The sequence below is a fragment of the Monodon monoceros genome, unplaced genomic scaffold, assembly GCF_005190385.1.
Source record: "Monodon monoceros isolate NGI ecotype Baffin Bay Population unplaced genomic scaffold, NGI_Narwhal_1 Super_Scaffold_12, whole genome shotgun sequence".
Classification (NCBI taxonomy): Eukaryota; Metazoa; Chordata; class Mammalia; order Artiodactyla; family Monodontidae; genus Monodon; species Monodon monoceros.
In genome coordinates, this window is record NW_021703768.1 from 157,442,385 (window position 1) to 157,464,325 (window position 21,941).

General features: G+C 63.3%; 2 protein-coding genes across 3 annotated transcripts in view; both read left to right on the forward strand.

Annotated features, from left to right (window-relative positions):
* Positions 1-285: 285 nt before the first annotated feature.
* KLF16 (Kruppel like factor 16) lies at positions 286-3,095 on the forward strand. The gene is made up of 4 exons (XM_029216859.1): positions 286-392; positions 523-640; positions 2,106-2,160; positions 2,794-3,095. Exons 1-4 carry the CDS (start codon positions 286-288, stop codon positions 3,093-3,095), a joined length of 582 nt encoding a protein of 193 aa, XP_029072692.1.
* Positions 3,096-8,341: 5,246 nt separating this feature from the next.
* REXO1 (RNA exonuclease 1 homolog) overlaps positions 8,342-21,941 on the forward strand; it is a 20,728-nt gene continuing 7,128 nt past the window's right edge. For both annotated transcript variants that reach the window (XM_029217576.1, XM_029217578.1), the window contains exons 1-3: positions 8,342-8,600; positions 18,315-20,041; positions 21,006-21,110. In XM_029217576.1, coding sequence (XP_029073409.1) covers positions 8,444-8,600; positions 18,315-20,041; positions 21,006-21,110 — 1,989 coding nt within the window. In that variant the 5' untranslated portion in view covers positions 8,342-8,443. The remainder of the gene's footprint in view (positions 8,601-18,314; positions 20,042-21,005; positions 21,111-21,941) is intronic.

Consider the following 21,941-nt stretch of genomic DNA (forward strand, 5'->3'; position numbering starts at 1 on the left):
AGACAGGCAGCTGCACCCGGCATGCCGGCTCTGAGCCTCTGAACGTTACCGCCCTTCCCGGCCAGAGGACTGAGAGGGTGGCAGGCCCTGGCATCCTGCAGGCATCCGCCCGACGTTGTGGGGAGGGAAGCCTGCGAGCCCCGGGCCGCGCCACCCACGTGCGCACGTGCGCTGCGCTACCCAGCAACCCGGCGTGGGGCGGGGTTGGCAGGCGGCCAGCCGGCGAGGCGACCCCCGGCCCCGGCGGGAGCGGGACCACGTGAGCGGGGCCGGCTGGGGCTGCGGATGTCCCTGCCGCCGCCGAGCTACGTGCGGCAGCTGTGTTCCCGGCGGCTGCAGGCGTCCGGCCCCTGCGGGCACTGGCACCGCTCTTGCAACCTGCTGGTGGCAAAGTAGAGCTGCGGGACGGAGAGAGGGGAGGGCAGGGCGGGAGGCGGGCCCCGCTGCCCTAAATGGGGAAGTGAGCCAACTGTGGGGCGCACCCGTGGAGGGCTGGCCCCCCTCTCCCCCCCTTCTCCCCAGCCTGCGTCCTGCAAGATGGCGACAGGGCCGCATGCCCCTCGGAGGGGCGTCGCTCCCCCAGGCCCCCGTTTGCTTGGAAGCCAGCAGCCCCGCCCCCAGACCTAGGCCCTCGGGACCTGTCGGTTCCAAGTGGGGTGGGGTGGGGTGTACCTTCTGGGGCTGTTTTGAGCCCCGTGATTCTATGGAGGACGTCCCCGCCGGGGCCCTCCCCAACGGCTGCGGACTCTGCCTGCTGGATTGTTGCAGGGGAAGCATGGGGTGTGTGTGGGGTGGGGGGCAGGCCCAGGGATTTGGGGCCACCTGTGGTCTTGGACAGTTGCTCTCCCCCCAGCACCATGATTGTGGCCTGTGACCCCTGGGGGAGGTGGCACCAGCGCGTCTGGGTCCCCAGCCTCCTGGGGCGTGCCCTCCCCCAGCCGTGAGTATAACCGACAGGTATCCCACAAGAAACTTTCTGGGGGAGGCTGCTGGGCTTTGAGCCCCCCCCCCCCCCGCTTTTCTGCCTCGCTGGTGGTGTCCGAGTGCGACCAGGAGGAAGGGGTGGGGGAGGGGAGGTTTTAGTCCCGATCTCTCCTGGGCAGCCCCTCTGAAGTCCACTGGTGCCTCTCAGTGGTTCGCGATCCCTTCCCCCTCCCAGCCCTCTCCCCAGGGCGGGCCTTGAGCTTCCAGAGCAGAGATGTCACTGGGTCACCCTGAGAATGCAGGTTCCCTCCACCCCACGGCTGCGGGTCTGTCCCATGGCCCCCACCTCCGGCTCCTGGTCAGCTGTGCACGCCCCCACTAGGGTGCTGCTTTTCAGGTGCTTCTCTGATCCTCGGCTGAGGACACCCTTCAGTCTGTCTCCCTCAGCACCTCCCCCACCGGTGGGCGTGTTTCCTGAGGCAGGGTCAGCCTGGGTCACCGCAGTCCCCAGTGCTCGGTGTGGGCCTCCCAGTGTGTAACCTACCCTGACCCCACTGTGGCTCCCCCTCCTGCCCCCCAGCTGGCCTCCCCCTCTTCCTCTGCTGGGTTCCGTCCAGTGCTACGAGGGGCGACCCTGCCCACGTGTCCACACTCTGTCCACCCCCAACACACCCTGCAAACCCCCTGAGCATTGGGCAACACAACGCCTGGGGATTCCAGGGTCCCAGGTACCCGGCGCTGGGTCCAGAAGGGTGCAAACTCTTGGGTGCTTCACGGCCCCCGGGCCTGGGGCGTGGCGGGGGTCCCCCTGGGTCGGCTGGGGACACGCTGACAACACAGACGTTGATGTGTTGATGAGGGGGGTCGGGCGACCCCCCGGGTTGATGAGGGGGGTCGGGCGACCCTGTTCCGGGGCGGAGACCCCCCCAAGGAATGGGCGGGTGGGGACTGGCAGGCGGGGAAGGCCGTGGCCCGCAGGGGCAGGATGGGCGAGGCCGGCCTGGCGGTGGGAGGGGTCTGCGGAGGAAGTTGCCGGTGGCGGCCCGCCCCTCCCCTCGCCTTTGCTCCGCTGGGGCGGGGCGAGTCCTGGGCTGCCTCGGGCTCCGCCCCTCCCCCCCGCCCCCCCGGGGGGGCCCCCGGCCCCCCCCCCCCCCCCCCCCCCCCCCCCCGCGCACACCCAGGGGCTGTCCCCGTCTTGCCTTGCGTCCCTCCGCACCCTGCGAGTGCGGCCCCGGGGTTGGCCGGGGTTGGGGGTCCCTTCACATGTCCCTCTGCTCGTAGAGGGGCCACGAGGGTCAGCAGTGGCGTAAGGCACGGGAGGCTGCCCAGACACTGCCCCCCACGGGGTGGTCATTTCCAAAAGGAAGGGGCTTGACTGGGATCGCGAGCACCTGGGAGCCCCCGAATGCCCCCACAGGAAGGGCAGAAGGGAGTTTCGCGGGAGTGGGGACGGCAGGACCCGTTTGCATAAGAAGCCTCTCCGAAAACTCGACGTGCGTTCGGAGCGGACACGTGTGTGCCAAGTACACATGACACCGAGGTGGCGCCTTCCTGGGGGTGGGGGCGCGCGGGCGCGCGGTCCTGGGAGAACGCGGTCTCTGTAGATTCTCTTTTCGACCCATGGCAGCTGCTCCCAGTCTGATTACAATTAGTCGTAGGAAATAGAGGGGAGAGTCTTCACGGGGTTCGCGAAATGAGTTGGGGCCGTTTTCTTTAAACATCTGCACGTTTTAAATTCATGTCCAGAATTCAGACTCTAGAACGAGGTGGGGAGGGATGAGGCAGATGACGAGGACCCTTGGGGATCTGATGGGACTTCCTCCCCCGACATTGACCGCTGTCTGTCTGTCCTCCGCCTCCTCCGCGCAGGTGAGCGCCCCTTCGCTTGCGACTGGCCGGGCTGCGACAAGAAGTTCGCGCGCTCCGACGAGCTGGCCCGCCACCATCGGACGCACACGGGCGAGAAGCGCTTCCCCTGCCCGCTCTGCTCCAAGCGCTTCACCCGCAGCGACCACCTGACCAAGCACGCGCGCCGCCACCCCGGCTTCCGCCCGGAACTGCTCCGGCGCCCGGGCGCCCGCAGCACCTCGCCCAGCGACTCGCTGCCCTGCAGCCTGGCGGGCAGCCCTGCGCCCAGCCCGGTGCCCAGCCCGGCTCCCGCCGGCCTGTAGAGCCCCAGTCCAGCCGCCCTGAGCGCGCCCCCGCTGGGCCTGGGCATGGAGTACCAGCAACACGCCTGCTGTCCCGGCCCGGGGCGGGGAACGGACTGACCGCCAGCCCGGCCCCTTCCAGTGTCCCCCTGAGGGCCCCCCAAGATGCCCTTGCCCCCTCGAGAAAACAAGGAGGGGTCTGAGACTGGACCGGGGTCATCCGGGCCTTGGAGTTTGCTCTCGGGAGGGGTAGTGGCCCCGTGTCTGTATATAGCCATGATCGTTAACTCTCTTCCCAGCTGTTAAACAGGGACCCCGGGTGGGTGGCCAGGAGGCGTCCCCCTTCCCCCTTCCCCCTTCGCCACCTCCCTGCTTTGAGGGACGTGTGGGCCTTGGGGGGAGGTGGCCCAGGAAAGGCACCCCCTAACCGGTGTTCACACTTGGTCCCCAGGCCCCTCTGTCCAGGTTGGGATGAAGTATGCAAAGAGCCATAGGTGAACCAGGGGTTACCGCGGGCTGCCTCGTGTCCCCCCATCCCCCGCCCCGGGAGCCCCTCACCCCACCGAAAGCCATTGGAGACGTTCAGGGAAACGGGGGTGTGGCCCGGCCGCCCCCATTCGGGTACTCAATCTCAGGTGTCCACAGGTTCTACCCCACTGCTCACGGGAGGGGCCCCTCAGCTCCCCAGCCTCGAGGGCTGGGTGGGTGGGGACGGGGGAGGTCGTAGGGTTTCCATAGGGGTACCGGTTTTGCTTCTGAGACTTGGGGTAGGGAGGGAGAGAAAGGGGGGTTCTTCCAAAGAGCAATTTGACTCACGGTGGGGCGGGGTGCGGGGCGCGAATATCACCGGATGGGAGTTACTGCAGGCTTATTTATTTTCCTCTGCTGGCTTGGGGGGCTGCCCTGCCCCTCTGGGTGGGTGTGCGAATGTGTCAGTGAGAGAGACTGGGGGGAAGCTGGCCCCCAGTTTGGATGGCTGGCTCCCCTCTCCTGAAGGGGAAGAGTCCCCGACTTTGGCCTTGTGCAGCATCACGTGACAATCAATCTCTCTTGTTTGGGACCAGGCCAGCCTTTGGGCGAAATGCACCCCTTCCCCGCCCTGCGGATGGGGGTGAGGAGGCCCCGGGCCCTTGCTCCATCCTGCCCCGGGCATGGCCACTGGACCAGCGGTTGAGGTCCCACCCACGCGGGCGGGCGGGAAGTGGGAGGGCTGACCCCCGAACCCCCTGGGATAGCTCGATTTTTTTGGACCGGGTAGAATATTTTTTCAGGCGCCAATCTCTTCCTTGATCTGGGCCCCGGTGGGTGGTCTGTTGTCCTCAGGCTTTGTGGGTGTGGGGGGGAGGGCCTGCGTGGTCTGAACTTAAGATGAGGAAGGACAGATGTCACGTCCCCTCCTGGTGTCTTCCCACCGTGGCTGCGGTTGGATTTCATTTTGGACAGAGGGACTGAAGACCCCGGCCCTGGAATGGGAAGGGACCCAGGCTCCCTGTCCCATACCCTGAAAAGGCCTATCCCGCCTTTGGCTGCACGAGGTCTGTGGCACCCCTCTGTGTTCCAGAACCTTCCTGCCTCCCAGTTGGCGGCTGGGGTGTTTGGATGGCACTAGCGTGGACCGGAACGGCCCTGGCAGGATCCAGGGACAGGTGCCTGGGGTCCTGGGGAGGGCGGTGGGGCTGCGGAGGATCTTCCCGCGGTGGTGAGATGCCTTAGTCCAGGGGGCAGAGGGCGGGCCCGGGCCTTGTTTCCCTTTGTGTCTGTCTGGACGCCACCCTCATTGTCCCAGCCCTGGCCGGTGCATGTCCGCGGGGGTTGGACTGTGGTCTGAGGACCCAGGGAGCTGAGAACTTGTCCCTGCCCCCCCTCCCCCCTGTGTCCAGGAGTCTGGAGGGACCGATGGTCATTGGAGTCTGGCTCCAGCCATTTTAGCTGTGGCCTCTCGAGGTGTGGGGGGGTAGGGTCCCAAGGGATTTGTGCTTTCGGGTGACCCCCCCCCCTCCCCTTGCCCTGCCTGGCCTCATCCTGGTATTTAATTAATTAAACATGTCTTTTTTAAACCCGATTTCCAGAGCCTTGTGGTTTTTCCCATCGCTGGTCCGAGCCGGTGGGCCCTCTGAGTCCCTCTGTCCCCCTCGCCAATGGGGTCCCCAGCCTCCTCTTGGGGAAACTGAGGCAGTGGGCTAGTGAATTCGGGGACCCGGTGGCGGTCTTGGCAACGCCCCTCCAGCCCTAAGGTGCGGGGAGGGGGCTGCCCTCTGCGGCGCGTGGCGCGTGCTGCAGTCCAGCGGCACCCACGCCTCGCGCAGCTGCGCCCCCAGCCCGCCTTCCGGCTCCGTTACCCGGCAACCGAGGCGCGGTGACACGGCGCCCGGGGGCGTCCGCTGCCCGCCCCCTTCCGGAACCGGGGGCGGGGGGAGCCCGCGCTTCTCTAGACTCTAAAGGACTCGCGGGCTCGACAGGGCTCCTCCCCGGAGGTTCCCCTCGACCCCTGCCCGGCTCCTGTGCCCATCGTCTGGCCGCTCCTGTATCGTGTATGCCTGCTGTATGCCGGCTCCCAATTGAGAGGGCAAGGGGCCTCGGGAGCGTTGAGAAACTGGTGAGGGCTCTGAACCCCTTCTTAGGAAAAGTGTATCCCAGGTTCCAGCGGTCTCCAGAGCCCGGATGGCGTGTGGGGGAGTGCGGTGGGGGGAGCGCGGACCCTCCCCACGGGTTTCCCCGCTTCCCGCCCCCGGGAAGGCGGCAGACCTGCCATCTGGTGGCCTCCCCTGGTACTGCACCACCGGCTCCGGCCCACCCCTCCCCAGGGTCCTGTCCTTGGGGCCGCCAAGGTCGCCCCAACCTGGGCACGGGGCCCTCGCCTTTACTCGAGGGTGGCCTCCCTCTGGCACTCCCCTTGCTCCCTTTCTCCTGGAATCTGGCCCGAAAGCCCGCAATCTCGCTCCCTGGACCCCTGGCCCCCTCCAGCTCTGGCAGGCTTCTCTGCTCCTTTGTGGCAGGGTTCCTGGAATGCTGGGTCCACGCGGGCAGCCCCCCCCTTTAGTGTCTCTTGGTCGCACTCCCATGTTCCCCGGAAACAGCTCGAAGATGCCCCCTTTGCCTCCTGGACGCTTCATTGGCAGGTGGCCTCAGGACCCCTGGCCCTCCTCCCCAGGTGTGCTGAGGACACCCCCTGGTCCATGCCAGCTGGGCCTCACCCTCAACTCCAGGCCCGGAATGTTCTTACCCCTGCCCCCAGTCTGCCTTGGTCGGCTTCCCTTCATCACTGCAGCTTCATCTTTCCAGGTGTACAGGCCAAAATCTTTGGGGTCACCCGTGACTCCCCTCTTTGTCTCACCACCCACATCCAGTCCACCCGGAAATCTCCCTAGAGCTCTACCTTCAAAACATATCCAGAATCCACCCACTTCTCCCCCCTCCTCGGCCTCCACCTGGTCCCACCTCATCATGGCCCACCTGGACCAGCATGGCCTCCCCTGTGGTCCTTGACTCCCACCCTCACTCCTGACAGTCTGTCCACCCTGTAGTGGCCACAGGGCGCCAGTGAGCACCTGTACCAGGTCCAGTCCCTCCTCTGCCCATAGGCCTGCAAGGCTCCCACCTCCCTGGGTGTAAAAGCCCATGCTCTCCCCGTGGCCCACAGGGATCTGCACGACCTGCCCCGTCCCCTCCCTGCCCTCCCCTCCTCCCTCTCTGCCCCTTGCTCACTCTGCTCCAGACACATGGACCTTCTAGCTGTTCCTCCAACATGCTAGGCCCGGCCCTGCCCCAGGGTCTTTGCACGTGCTATGCCCTCTTCCTGGAAAGCCCCTCCCCCAGATGCCTGCTTAACTTCCTCATTCGCTTCCTTAGAACTGCTCAAATCCCACCTTTCCCATAGGACTATGTGAACCACCCCTTGTCCCAGCCCCCTACCCTGTTCTGCTTCCCTGTCATAGCACTTTTTACCTTGTATCAAGATATTTACTGATTTCCTGTTGTCTGTCTGTCTGCATCTATAATGCTACAGCCACCAGGGTGGGGATCTTTGCTTTGTTCAGGAGCCCACCCTCCTGTTGGCAATGGAGGAGAGGCCTTGAGAGACCCCTGGGGTGAGGGGTCTCAAGCCCATATGTCTGCAGGGCCAGGTGGCTGAGGTAGGGAGAGAGGTGGGTTGGGAGAGCGGGGAGGTGACCTGCACAGACTACCGCCTGCTCACAGGAGGATCCTTGGTAATTGCCAGCTGGTGGACAGGCTGGGAATTGTAGTTGTATGTGACATCTCCCTACATTTAAAAAATGGGCAACAGGGCTTCCCTGGTGGCGCAGTGGTTGAGAGTCCGCCTGCCGATGCAGGGGACGCGGGTTCGTGCCCCGGTCCGGGAAGATCCCACATGCCGCGGAGCGGCTGGGCCCGTGAGCCATGGCCGCTGAGCCTGCGCATCCGGAGCCTGTGCTCCGCAACGGGAGAGGCCACAACAGTGAGAGGCCCGTGTACCGCAAAAAAAAAAAAAAAGGGCAACAGGCAAATTTACATCATTTGAAAAACTAGTACTGAAACAAAACTGGTACTCAGATACACACATGTTCACAACAGCACAATTCACAAAAGGCAAAAACAATCCGAATGTCCATCATCTGATGAATGCATAAAATACGATTTAGGGCAGGGCCTTGGTATATAGTAGGTGCTTAATATTTGATGGACAAATGAGTGAATTGGAACAGGTCTCCTCTGGTAGACCTGGGGATTAGACTGCTGACAAGAGTCCAGGTGGGAGAAATGAAGCGCTTATTGCCAGTCAACCAGGGAGGAGTTGAGTTTCAGAGCCTGAACTGGGTAACTCAGGTGAGGGTTCCCAGGTGCAGGTGAGATGCGCCCGCAGGACTCGAATCGACCCGCAGAGGGCGCTTTCGGGAGACAAGCTAATAGAACGCAAATTGAATGCAAATGAGCCGCAGCCGGGCCTTGTGGGGCGTTTTTTTTTTTTTTATCAGGCGCGCCTTGGACAGCCCAGGTGCCGCAGGGGCCTGGGGCTGAAGATGGTGCTTCTGCCGCCACAGAGGCCCGGGCGGCGACGGGGGCAAGACACCCGGAAGCCGCAGGCAGGGCAGCCTGCGCCCCCCCATCACTCCCTCCGCAGCCGCCTGTCCCAGGCCAGGGGTCCGTGACCCACCTCGGTCCCGCGGGAGCAGGCGTTTCTGATCAGGCGCACTTCGGGCAGCCGCTCCCGGGGTCCCTTGCGGCGGCGTCCCGGGGGCCTCCGGGGACCTCGGAGCAAGATGGCGGCGGCGGCGGGGTCCGTGAGCCGCGGGCGGCGGCGACCGCGGCGCCAGTGAGGGGGCCCGGGGGCCCGGGCGGCTCCGGGCCGGGGCCCCGCCGCGGGACGGACCATGCTACGCTCCACCGGCTTCTTCCGGACCATCGACTGCCCCTATTGGGCCGGGGCGCCTGGGGGACCCTGCCGGCGGCCCTACTGCCACTTCCGGCACCGCGGGGCCCGGGGTCCGGGCGCACCTGGCGAAGGCGGAGCGGCGCCCCCCGCAGCAGGTAATGTCTACGCGCCCGCCCCGGGCTCCGTTCCCTGGCGCGGGCCGGGACCCCAGCGCCCGGGTTTCCATGGTTTCCTGTTCCCCACTCAGCCCTCTCCCTGCATGGTCGCGGGCTTCGTCCCCCCAAGCCGGGACCACCCACCCCGGGGCCCAGTGCCAGTCGCGGGACCTCTGTAAGCCACCGTTTCCATGAGTGTAAAACGTAAACAATGGGAGGACCTGATCTCCTAGAGGTGTCGCGAGGGTGGAGCGCGCGGGGATCGGGAAATGAGCGCGGCCGACACTGGTCTGCAGGCCCGGGACTCCTGCCCGGGGAACCGTTCCCGCCGCCTCCCCGGCCCGGGGTGTTGGTTGCAGCCGTTGTTTATTTCCGCGCTTCCTCCCCCGCCGCGCCTCTGCTCGTGGCCGCTCCTGTTTACTACAGCGGAGTCGAGAGGGTCTTGTTTAGCGGCCGCCGACTGTGTGTCGAGCCTGGTGTGTCATGCCAGGGTTAGGGAGTGAGTCAAACCCGGTTGACTGTATGTTGTGTGTGTTTTGGGGTCGGGGACCGCCTTCCGAGAGAACGCTCAGAGACTGCGCATCCCATCAGCGTGGTGATTATCAATGTCATGGCAGAGTTCGGTGAGAGCTGTCAGGGGGCAGGCAGTGCTTCTCGTAGGAAGTGTGGGCCTTGAGCCGAGACGTGAAGAACGGGGGCAAAAAGAGGGACATCACAAGGAAAGGCCCGCCGGGAGGATGGAGTGTGGTGTCATTCTTTCCGAGGGGAATTCAGGCTCCCGCTGTGGCCCCTGTCCTCCGGGACTGGCTCCCCCTTTCCATCAGGGCCCAGATTTCCCCCATAAGGCACTGGTCCTTGTCTCAGAGTCTTCTTACTTGAAGAGAGGGGAGTCATTGCTAGGAGAAACTATAGGGCTGTTTTCCCAGTTTGCCAGAAAAAAAAAAAAAAGGTAGAATTTTTTCAAATTTCCACTGTAAATTTGCTCAGACCACTGGCCCCTGTAGCCCAGTGTTTGCTACAAGGTCGGGCTCCACACCTGCGCTGGGCTCCGGCCTGCGTCTCAGGAACCTTCCCTCGAGGAGGGAAGACAGCCGTGCACACAGGTGCCTGAGCTTCAGGTCTGGGAGAGGGGAAGGGGGTGAGTGGGAGGCCTCTCGGTGGTCACCCTGTCACAGGGCAGTTTCTCACTCCATCTGTTGAGTTATTGGCGTGGTGTGTGGCGTTCTGTAAAGAGCCCCTGGTGTCTGGGTTCCTCACCGTCGGGACAGACCGGGCGGGCTGGCTCCCTGAGACCCCGGGACTGACTCTTCTGCAAGCCCACAGGTGGCCTTCCAGCCGTCTGCGCTCTGGAGCGCTGACTTCTCTTCCCGTGCATTCCTCTCGTGCCAAGTCAGTCTCTTGATTGCTTCCTACACCACAAATGGCCATTTTCCCAAAGGATCGTTTTTGAGAATCCATTCGGTGATGTAGCCCTGTCTGCTTCACTTTCCCGCAGGAAAAAGTGCAGCTGCCTACCCCTGACCCCAGTGTGTCTGCATTTTCCTTTTGCAGGTGAGAATAAGCAGCCCTCTTTCCATCACGGAGGGTGGGGCCTGGGGGGCGTGCTCTGGTTACTTTCTGGTCGAGGGCTGCCTTGCCCTGCAGAGAGGCAGGGGCAGATCCCAGCCTGGCCTCTTTCTCGCTACGGGACCTCTCTGACACTCTCTTTCCTTCTCTGTGGCGTGCTCGTGGGCCAGGGGGAGTGTGTGCCTAGACCTCCCCCACCCCTTCAGCTCCCCTTGCACCAGATTTTGACAAACCCACTTCCCATCGGGCTTGGAGAGACTGCAAAAATCCAGGCTTTGGGGGTCCACTTTTGACCAGATAGACACAGCCCAAGCACAGGTGCTTTGGCAAGGGTGGGCTGCGCAAGGATGCTGAGGTGCTGGGTGATGGCCACCTGCAGGCAGGATGTGGGGGTCCCTGTGTAGCCCAGCACCTCTGGCCTTGGGTTGATGGCCTCCTGAGGGCTGAGTGGGCATCCCGTTCTTCCCGGCCCTCAAATCTGCCCTCCTGTGCTCCAGGGTCCCCACCTTGGCACTCAGCTGGGGGATGCCCAGTTACCGCCACGCACCCTCAGGCGTGCTCCTTAACCAGTGGTAGGGATGATTGTCCCCATTTTACGGACAAGGAGACAGGCCCAGAGAGGGGAAGCCACGCACCTGTGTACACATGGCTGGTAAGTGGGGGACACGGGGTTGATCTGGACTGTCAGGCCCTTGCCCCTCACCACCGACGGCCGATTCCTGCTGCCTGGCACATATGGGACCTGGGCACCTGGGTGCCCATTACACGTGGGCTCAGTGCTGTGCCCTGAGGCTGGGAGGTAACAGTGAGATCTGGGAAAGACGGTATAGCAGGGCCTGAGCACTGAAACCTTCCAAGGATGGGCCGGAAGGAGGCTGGAAGGCGGGGGTGGCCCCAGCTGGGTGGCAGTGGCAGCTCCCTGGGCAACCCCCTCCCCGGGGTCTCAGATTTAGGCCTCGGCAGCGGCCCCTTGTGGTCTGGAATCCTGAGAGCAAGCCCTGCTTCTCCAGGGAAGGTCGCAGCCAAGAGTCAGGCAGGGAAGGGAGGGTGCAGCCAGAGAAACGAGTGCTTCCAGAAGAGGGTGGGTTTTGTTTGATTTTCTCCGCAAGCTGACTTGGAACAGGAGGGGGCAGCAGCCCCTGCAGTATCACTGCCCCGGGCCGCTGGCCACGCTGCCCCTTAGCTAACTCCCCCGTGGGCTGGGTGCCAGCAGCTTTCCCACTGCCCTGATGACAGTGCTTTCCTCGGTTTGACACTTTCTCTTCCAGAGTGAACTGCCGTGTGCACTTCCCTCCCTCCCCTTCCTGGGAGAGAACTGATACTGAGAAAACCTCAGCAAAGAGCAGAATCGCCTTTGTGTCTGGAGGCCCAGCCAGGGTACTTGAGGACCTGGGAGGGATTTTCCTAGCTGGTTGTCAGGTGTGGTCTTTGGTCAGGCCAGCCAGGGCCTCTCACTTCATGGGGGGTCGGGGGGAGCTATGAAGAATAGCAGAAACTGGGGACATGGGGGGTTATCCTCTGGGCCAGTCCTGGGCACTTTGGGGTGTGGAGCAGCCTCCCTGGCCACAGCCCCTCGATGCCAGCAGCCCCCCAGTCACAACATGCACAGATGTCAGATGTACCCAGACGTGGCCCAGTGTCCCCTGGGGGGGCGGGATCACCCTGGGTGAGACTCCCTGGTCATAGGCTGCTTCTTGCTGAGGCCACTTTTTTTTAATTTAAAGTCTCCTCCCTGCCCCTCCCAGGGAACTGTGTGCCCAGGTGCAGCTCCAGCCCCAGGGAGCCCGGGCCACCAGGCTCAGAGGATAGAAGCTGTGGCCTCCCAGAGGAGGGGCCTTCTCTGCCATCCCGTGGGTGGTTCTCTTGTTCTATTGTTCTTGACTTTTTTGTAAAGAGGGAGTAGAGGAGAGGTGCTGTTGGATTTTCAGAGCAGAGTTCGTCTCTTACACCAGGATGAGAAGAATCTAGGTTGTGTTTGTGGTTCAGCCCCACCCAGATGCAGCCCTTGTCTTCGGGGGCAGTGTCCCAGCCAGCGGCAGCCTGGACACGTTGTCTCTCCATTCAGAGCACTTTTTTTTCTGGACTCGGAGAACGTTCATTTTAAAACCAGTGGAGAATGCTGCAAAGTCAAAGGAAAGATGTTTCGTATGTTGTCGCAAGTCCTGCATCTGCCGGCTTGTTGTGCGTCCTCCCAGCCTCAGAAACAAAAGGCTCTGTGTGTCTTTCCTGTACTCGTGACCCTGCCTCACTGGTGAAGTTGCATTCTTTTGTGGAGGCTCCAGAGACTCCAGTGAGGTGAGAGGCCGTCCCCAGGCCTGCGGCCCCTCTTCAAGCACTTGGGGAACTTTAAAAACCTGCCTTCTTGCCCAGATCCAGGCTTGGGACACTTGAATAAGGGTACATCTGCCCTTAAAGCTGTTTTTGGTATTTTAGGATTCTTTGCTTCGTGTCAGTAAACAGTGTCTCTCACCGTTGACAGTCCTGATCCCCTGGGGGACACAGGGCGATACAGGGACATCTGCGGTTGTCATGACTTGGGGGTGATCCTGGCAACAAGGGGGCGAGGGCCAGGGATGCTGCTCAGTGCCCGCCGGTGCCCAGGATGGCCCCCTTCCCCGACACACACAGAGTTTTCCAGCCCCAAACGTCAGTGGTGCCAGGTGACATGGAGCAGCCTGATCAGTATCCCAGCACCTGGCCCCTTTCGTATTTGAGAATAGGACAGGAGGGCTGGCCACGCCTGCAGGGAGCCAAGAACCCTGAGAATCGTCGCCGCCCCAGCTCCTCTGGCTCTGGAGGTGAGGCAGGGCGGCCCAGGCGCCCAGGTTGGGGTGGACAGGGACAGCACCCCGCTGGGAGAGCTCAGAGGACCACATGGGTGCCCGAGTGTACCCCCCACCCCCAGAGCATCCTCCAGAGAAGAGGTGCAGGCGCCACGGCTGGCTTTCAGCCCTGCAGGTGGAGTAGGGCCTCAGATGAAGACCTTTTGGCTCCACCTTCCATTGTGCGAAGAGCCTGGCGTCAGTTACCTCTTTCGCAAAACGGGGTCACGACGCAGACCCTCTACACACAGTGCACCTCTCTCGTCTCAGCTGTGCTGCGCAATGCTCCTGCTTTGCCGTCCTCCTCCCCTCCCATTCTGCCCTCAGAATCCCCCGCACAGGATCATTTCCAGTGACGAGCGAGCGCTGGGTGCATAGGAATTTGGTTTATTATTATTTAAGCTGTCCAAGTGCGGAAGGTAGACTTTTGCTGGTCTGATCTGGCTCAAAGCAAAACCTGGAACGCTAAAGAGGAAAAGCGCGGAAGGAGGATCACGGGAGCTGGGAGGTGGTCAGGGCAGATCCGGCCGGAGCCCCACAGGGTTGTCTCCTGGTCCCCTGTCCTCCTTGGTGGTGGCAGGTCCTCAGGCTCCTGCGGTAGCCAGTCTGCCCTTTGAAGAAGCAGGCACATGTGCCAGCGGTTTTAGGGCGCTGGGTCCGTGGCTTCTTCTGAGCACTGAGGCTTTCTGTAAAGGACCATGTGGAGCACCCTGCCCCCGAGGGCTGCGCGGGTGGCAGGCAGTGTTGAAAGCCCAGGAACGTTGCTGGGGGAACTGCCCTCCTGCCTGCTGCTGTAGTTGCTGGGGGCAGCAGGACGGGTGGCTGATGGACCTGGGTGCTCTGGGGGCTGGGACTTGGCCATCTCACAAGCTGTGGCCTCAGCCTGGGCATGCACGCAGACACGGCACAGCTTCTGTGTCGTCTGTAAAGTCAGGAGCTGGCTCTGGGGCCCTTCAAGGGCTCTTCTGGGTCTGTCTGAATTCAGTACTTATCTGAGGACCAGGCTGTGGGGACTCTGCAAGGGAAGGAGGGGTGTCCAGCAGCACAGATAACGGCCCAGAGTCCGGGGGAGCGAGCCGTTGGCACCTGAGGTTGCAGGGAGTCAGGCGAGTGTCCCCAAGCAAGCAGTTACCGAGCTGGGCTTTGAAGGATGAATAGAAGTTTGCCTAGTGGTTGGAAGTGGGATGTCTTCCATTCTTTCACTGCCTTTGAGGCCTCTGCTACTTGGGTAGCTTCCTGGGGCAGGGCTGGTCTGGTTGCTCTTCTTCGACTCATCCTTGTGTCCTGCTTACCTCTCGTGTGGCGGGACGGTGTCTGTCTTCTCCTGGCCCCCCTGCCCACCCCCTTGTGTTGTGACCGTCCCCTGGGTTGGAGGAGTCCCCACTGATGTCTAATCAGAGCACAAGTGGGCGGGGGGTGGGGGTGGGACCACTGTGTGCTTCTTGTCTTTGGAGGTGCAGCGGGGAGGAGGGGTGGGGTGATGGGGAGTCTTTCGGGACCCGGAAAGGATCGCGGGGCGCTGGGTCTTCTGGTCTGGGGGCGGGGAGCCAGGGTTTGGGGTTAGGCAGATCCCTCACCCGCTGCCCTAGACCCAGCCTCCTCTTTCCTCTGTGAGGGGGGCTGACACGAGCAGGGCGAACGTAGAGATTAAAGGGGAAGGCCTTGGAGCCGGCTGGGTGGGGGTCACGTGCCTCCCAGTGGGGTCTTCACGCTCGTGTGTCTGCTCATTTTCGCTTGTCGTTAATTTTACGTGCAGCTAGAGCTTGTGGGCGGGGCGTCTGCGCAGTTATGGAAGGGTGCGGAGTGTTTTCTGGAATGGAAGGGCGTGGTGGGAGCAGAGAGGAGCAGGGGGAAGGCTTGGAGGGGTTGGAGGTGGCCACCACCCCGTGTTGTCCTTCGACCCGCCGTGGGCTGTGCGTGATCTGTTCCCTGAGCGCTGTGGCCCCGAGTGTTTGCTTTTCCCAGCGTGGAGGTGGGGCAGCTAGCCTGGGCCCCGCTGTGCCGGATGCCTGCTCAGAGCTGGTGATCAGAGCTGGTCGGGACTGGGTCACTGGGAGAGTGTCTAGCAGCACCAGAGCCGGGAGTGGGAGCTGGTGCACACAGAACTGGGCACAGGGACGGCTGAAGAAGGCTCGGCCCCATGAGCTGGCCGGGAGCCTTCCCAAGAGGCATCCTTCAAGCGGTGGCCCACCTGGGCAGGACCTTGGCCTTGTGGGTGTCCCTCTAGTGGCAGTAGCCGACCCCTTCCTTGCCCTGGGCCGGGGGCAGGAGCTTCTGAGAGTGTAACCCCAGCAGCCAGGCCTTCAAGGTGCTTTTCCAGTAATCCTGAGGTTCGCCCCCTTTCCGAAAAACAGCCCAATTAATCTTGTTTACCAAAGGCATGCTTCCCTGGTGCAAGCCCCGAAGGAGCTCCCATTGGCTCCCAGCCAGGTTAACTCCCTAGTAATGGGGAGGCGCTTCTGAGGTGCTCCCACGGCCATTCCTGACCTCTCGAGGGTCACCTGTCGAGTCGCTTGTAAAACATTTTCTCAGGGAGCTTCTCCAGTTCCTACCGGTCCCTGAGGCGGGGTAGGGCGGGGGCGCTAGGTAGCATCACAGATATCTTCTCCATTTGCCCGCCTCCCCCAACGAGCCTCCAGTAGCCTTGGCAGGGACTTGGGGCTGCAGCTCCAGGGACCAAGCTCTGGGCCCCATGCACTAGCTTCTGAGCTACAGGGGGCTGCTGCCGAGCCCCTGGCAGCTGTGTCCTTGACGCGTCGAGACCTGTCTGGAGCTCCTCGGGCTGGTGATTTGGCCTTATGGTACCTTGGGGATACTGAGGCCCTGGAGGGGAGGGTGTTGGCCTAGACCGGCTCACGCCCACCTCGGGCTGTTTCTTTTGCTTTTTGGTGTAGCCTGATGGGGTGTGAGGAGGCAGCCTCCCCTGGGACTGAAAACACCCCACGCTGACAGAGCTCCTGGAAGCTCAGATCTAAGGGGTTGGGGGCTGGGTCCCAGGGCACCTCCTTCCTCTCCTTGCTTCCAAAGCACAGACTTGTTTGTGGGTGGATCCCTTTCAAAATGCAGAGTGCAGGGGTTTGAACTCTGCCCTTATTTGGGAAGGGCTAGAGGCACTCCTGGGTGATTTGCATGTTGTCTGTGGCCCTTTGTGACCTGTTCCAGAGCAGGTCAGGGGTGGGGAAGGACCCCCATCCATTTGATCCTCACCCTGCCCTGCCCACCTCTCCTGGGGGAGGGCATTCCCACCAGCTGGGCCCTTGCTCCCGTCCCCCACCTAGGGGAGCCGGCTGGGGTGGGAGCCATCTTGGCCTCAGGAGGGAGGTTGGGAGTGAGGTGGGTTGGGCTGGAGGCCCCCTGAGACCGGCAAGACCCGACCCACCCCTCACTTGAGATGCCCTGTAAGTGCCCCCTGGCTTGTGTCCTGGGCCCTCCACTCCGAGGGGACGGCGTGCGGGGGCGCTGGCTCTTCTGTTCATCCGGGCCGGTGGTGGGCTAGGGGTGGGTCTGCTTTAGTGCCTTCGGACCCGTTGAGGGTTAGGGTGGGCTGGGAAGAGGGCCCTGGATCTCGCTGTTGGGGTTTCTAGCCTTTCCTCTCTGTGGTGCCTTCACCTTGAACCTTGTGGGGGGGCAGAGGGCCCAGTGGCTCTGTGTCCTGACCTGTCCCCCACTCCGCCCTTCACCCTGGCATCCTCAGCTGGGAGGTGGGGGCATGAAGTGACTGCTCCCCAGCACCCCAGTCCCGCTGCCCCCTGCGGCCTCTGCAGCTTGGTTTTACCTCCCCATCTATAACCTGCAGCCTGGGTGTGTCCTCGGTGTTCTGAAGCACAGATGTACGCGCGTGTCTTTTCTCCTTTCTAAGCATTGTTTGAAAAATAGGTTCCAAGGTACAAGCCAGACAACAGGCCTGCAGTGGGCCCCGCCCCACCTTGGGCCCCCAGGCGGCCCAGGCCCAGCCACTGGCCCCGGCAGTGCCGGGTTCTCTGGTGCTTCATCAGTGATGTGTGTGTTTCCTGGGGCTTCTGCAGCAAGACCCCACTCACTGGTGCCTTAAAACAACACAGGGTTTTTCCTCTGGTGGTTCTGGAGCTCAGAGATCCAAAGTGGGTCTCCCTGGGCTACAGTCCAGGTGTGGGCATGGCTTATCCCATCTGGAGGTTCTGGGAGAATTGGCTGTTACTTTGCTAACCAGAAAGCACCAAATCGATCCACTTTTTTGTCAGAGGTTTTACAGATTATGTCTGGCAGACGCTCTAACAATGAACCGTCTTTACGTTCTGGAATATTTGAACACGTTATCCTTTCTCAGAACGTTGGGCTTTATTTGCTTACATCTTACTGAGAATTTCCGCACCTCTGTCCTGAGTCTCCCGTGAGCTTCGTGTCAACGTGGGTGGTATTGGGGTTGGACTGGTCTCGTGGAATACACCCTGGAGCCAGGTAGCCCGCCAGCCGCTCCGCCACCCCTGTTCAGATTGATACAAACCTAAGTGTGTCCTGTGCCCGCCTTGCCGTCCACCCCACTTCGTGCTTCCCCAACATTGCCCATTGCCGGAACGTCTTTCACGCCGTGGCGCTGTTCCCTGGACATCGTCATGCCTCGCTTCCCCCGTGAGATCTGCTGTGCTGTCCTTTGTCCACCCCACCCGCTGCCCCTTCCCAGTGGACGCTCCGGGGCTTTCTGTGTCCTCACTGGTACACACGCAGCCGGTGGAGTTCTCTGTGGGCGAGAGCACGTGTGGGGGACAGAGCCCTAAAGGCGCTGTCGCCAGGCAGGGCCGTGTGCATCCGCCTGTCCACCCACTGCTGTGGGTGGGCTGTGTCGGCCCCGCCTCCCGCTCCCTCTCGCACCCCTGTTGCCCCCCAGTCAGGCGTCTGTGCGCCCTGCGCTTTCTGCCCTGGCTGGGTGTCTGGCCTCCCCGGCTGCAGGGAGCAGCGTGGTGTGTCTTCAGTGTGGGCTGGGCCCTGGGGGGAAGCCACCCTCTCGCCCAGCTCCCCAGGCCTCACCATCCCCTGTCCCAGGCAGTGAAGTCCCCGGGATCTTGTGGCCTCCTCTGGGGCCTGGGCTCTGTGCCCTCACCCCACCTGGCAGCCTCTTTGGGGCAGGACCTGCAGGGAGGGGCCCTCTGGAAACCCTGACTTGCTGCTGGAGCCTTGGTGGGGGTCGGCCGGAGGTCTGGCCCCCGGTAGGTTCTGGAGGCTGGTACTCTGCTCTTCCTTGCTGGCACCTGGGGTCGAGGCCCGGGACGAGGCAGTGACCGGTCACTGGCTCGTCTGGCCTGCTGCTATAGCCGCCTGCTCATTGCTGTTTTCTCCCTCTCCGTTTCAGGGCTCGGTTATGACCCGTACAACCCCGAGCTGCCCAAGCCCCCTGCCCAGAGGGAGAATGGCGCCCTGGGCAGAGGTGCCGAGCCCCACTCAGACATCCTGGAGCTGGAGCTGGTCAACCAGGCCATCGAGGCCGTGCGCTCTGAGGTGGAGCTGGAGCAGAGGCGCTACCGGGAGCTCCTGGAGACGGCCCGGGAGCATGGCTCGGCCGAGGCCCCCGCCCTGGCGCCCCACGGCCCCACTGCTGGCCTGGATGGGGACACCTTCCCTCTATCCTTCGAATACAACCCCGGCGGCCGTGGCCTGTTAAGCCCCGATGCCAGCTACCAGCCCACGCCTCTGGCCAGCCCCACCGAGCCTGGCACCAAGTACTCGCTGGCCTCTCTGGACCGGGGTCAGGGCCATGGTGGAGGGGCTGGTGGCACCCTGGAGTACGTCCCCAAGGCCGTGGGCCAGCCCCGGCGGTATGGCCGCCCCATCTCCAGCGGCAAGTACGTGGTAGACAACTCCAAGCCATCTACAGACCTGGAATACGACCCCCTGTCCAACTTCTCCGCCCGCCTGCTCAGCAGGGCCAGCACCAAGGACGACAGGGCCCCCAAGCGGCCCCGGGGCTCCCGCGGCAGTGAGCCCTACACACCTGCACCCAAGAAGCCCTGTGACCCCTTCGGCGGCTGCGACGCCAGGTTCTCAGACTCTGATGATGATACCGCTGCTGCTCCGGGTGACAGGCTCGCCACCGCCAGCCCCCCGAGAGCCCGAGCGGGCCCTGAGAGCAAGGCCCTGGGGAAGCCGGGCTTTAGGGAGGGCCCAGAGCCTGAGGAGGGCAGCCTTCGGGAGACCAAGGAGATGGCCGTGCAATACGACGTGGGGGACCTCAGTCAGCCTGCCAAGGGCCCAGGCGGGCTGCCTCCTGCCAAGCCCAGTTCCCCGGGCAGGGCCTCGCAGGAGCGCAGCAGCCCCAAGGAGGGGAGACCCAAGAAGAAGAAAAGCGGGGGGCCGCCGGCCGCCGGCCGCAAGGATGGTGTCGGGAAGACAGGCAGGGGTCAGGATGGAGAGCATGGGAGGCCAGCCGAGAAGCCCTGTGTGGACAGGAGGGGCCCGCGGGCCGGCAGCCCCCGGCACAGGGCAGAGCGGCCCCAAGGGACCAAGAAGAAGCCATCTTCAGCCACTCCGGTGGCCAGCTCAGGGAAAGGCCGGCCCGAGGGGCCGGGACCGCGGCCCAGCCCCGCACAAGGGGCTGCCCACCAGCTGCCAGACAGGACGGGCAGGAAGACCCCGTCAGGGAAGCTGGCACAGCGGAAGGCCCGCTCGCTGGATGAGGGTGCTCCCCGGGGTGCCCCCAAGCTGCCGAGGCGGGCCCTGAGCCATGCCGAGCTCTTCGGGGATGAGAGCGAGGACGAGGACCCGGGGCCCGAGGCGCCCACCCCGCGGCCGCCTGCCCTCCCCAGCCTCAGCTCCAGCTCCGATTCCGACTCGGACTCCAGCCTGGGCCTCTGTGGCGCGCAGGGGCCGCCCAAACGCCTCAAGGCCTCCCCACCCCCCTCGGCCAGCCGGTCCTCCCCTCCCCGCCCCTCCTCCTCCTCCTCGGGGGCGGGCTCCGACGTGGACTACTCGGCCCTGGAGAAGGAGGTCGACTTTGACTCCGACCCCATGGAGGAGTGCCTGCGCATTTTCAACGAGTCCACCGCTGTCAAGACGGAGGACAAGGGCCGCCTGGCCCGGCAGGTGAGGGCGGGCTGGGCTCGGGCAGCCGGGCTCCTTCCTGGCTTCCCCCGTGACTGGAGTCCCAGCGCCTGGTGGAGACGGCTCGCTCAGCGTCGGCCTCTCAACTCGTTCAGAATTCAGGACCCCTCGCTGGCTGCCTGCTGCCCCCCTGCACCCCGTCCAGAAAGAGGACGCTGGCTTATGGCCCACCCGGCGGGGTTCCCGCGGCAGCCTTCTGAGAGCATCCTGGCCAAGGGGTATCAGGCACCACCATCCCGCCTTCCCCAGCCCTCTCTCCCCACTGAAGCATTGCTTCTCCCCTGCCTCTCTTGCCTCTCCTCTCCTCCCTCCTTCCCCGGCTTCCCCCCACCCCACAACCCGTCCCTGACCCCCCCAAACTCAGCCAGCCTCCACCTTTCTGGTCTCCTGCTGCAGTGTCCCCACCTCGCCACCAGAGGGAGCTTGCTCTAAACAAAGCAGGCTGAGCCAGTCAGTCCCTCCAGAGAACCTGCGGCTCCTGAGGGATCCCAGGGTGGGACCCTGGCCCCACCCCTTACTCCCTCCCTTAGTGCCCCACCCTGTTCTTGGCCCTTTGCTTTTCTGATTTCTTCCCCTTCATTCCCAAGATTCTGAGTTCGTCCCTGTGCTGGCTGGGTGGGAGGGGAGCAAGAGGCAGGCGTGAGCGTGGGCTGGGCCAAGTCTGCAGAACTCACCATCCGCAGGGCCTGGGAGGAGGGCCCGGGGTTCAGGCAGCAACTGGGGGCCTTGGCTCCGGGGCGCCAAGTCTGTTTGCTCACCTGGGAGGTGGGGCAGATGCCCCAAATTGCATCTCTAGACGCGGCAGCCCTCCCTCAGCACGGTACTGTCTTCCACCTGCTCCTTGGGCCTGGGAGTCAGATCCTCCGCGTGCTGCGGGCCAGGGTGAGAAGAGCCGCAGCATCGGTGTGTGGGGGGGGGCTCGCTGAGAGCCGGATGTGTATCTCAGCCCCCCAAGGAGGAGAAGACCGAGGAACAGGGGCACTCGGGGCTGACCACTCTGTTTCCTGGGCAGAAGAGGAGGATCTCTCACCTCTCCAAGCAAGGCAAGGAGGTAAGGGAGGGCCCGCTTCTGGGTCCTGGGTAGAGGCTGGCAGGGGGGAGATGGGCCGCGCTCTCCCTTGCCCATGGGTGCCTCTGGCAGCCGTGGATCCAGCACTGCCTGTGTCCTGCAGAAAAATGCCAGGGACCCACGTCCAGTCATCAAGTTGCACTTAGTGCGCAGAGTGGGGCACAGAGCAGGGACAGCGAGATGAGGGGCAGCCCTCCAGCAGGGTCGCACTGCCCCATCCCAGTCCCAGTTCAGAGGTACGCTGTGTGATCTTGGGCAAGTGGTGTGACCTCTCTGAGCCTAGGTTTCCTTCCTTGTGGTCCAGAGACAGGATCAATTGTCAGTCACTATGGGGCTACTCAGTTAGTTAGCACAGGGAAGGCTGGAGCAGAAGACAGGGCTCCTGGCTGAAGAACTGCAGGTGATCCAATCACCAGACCCCTGCCCCACCCGGATGGGGATTTTGGAAGTACAGTTCAGAGAAGATTGGATCAAGCAGAATCTAATCTAGGTGCTGGGGGTTCCCACCCACTCTGTGTCTATATAAGGGCTGAGAGCACAGTCTGGGCACTTAGAAGCCAGGACAGCAGGGCTGGGAAGGGACCTGGGATAGTGAAGCATCATGGTGAATTTGAGAGCCGAAGCACCAAGCTGGTTCCCTCCCAGGTATCTGCAAACTTGGGGGGAAGCTAGTTGGTTCCTTCCAGGGTATCAGCAAACTCAGAAGACCAGCTGGTTCCCTCCGGGACCCCTGCACACTCAGGAGGAGGAGAGCTGGTTCCCTTCGGGACCCCTGCACACTCAGGAGGGGGAGAGCTGGTTCCCTCCGGGGCC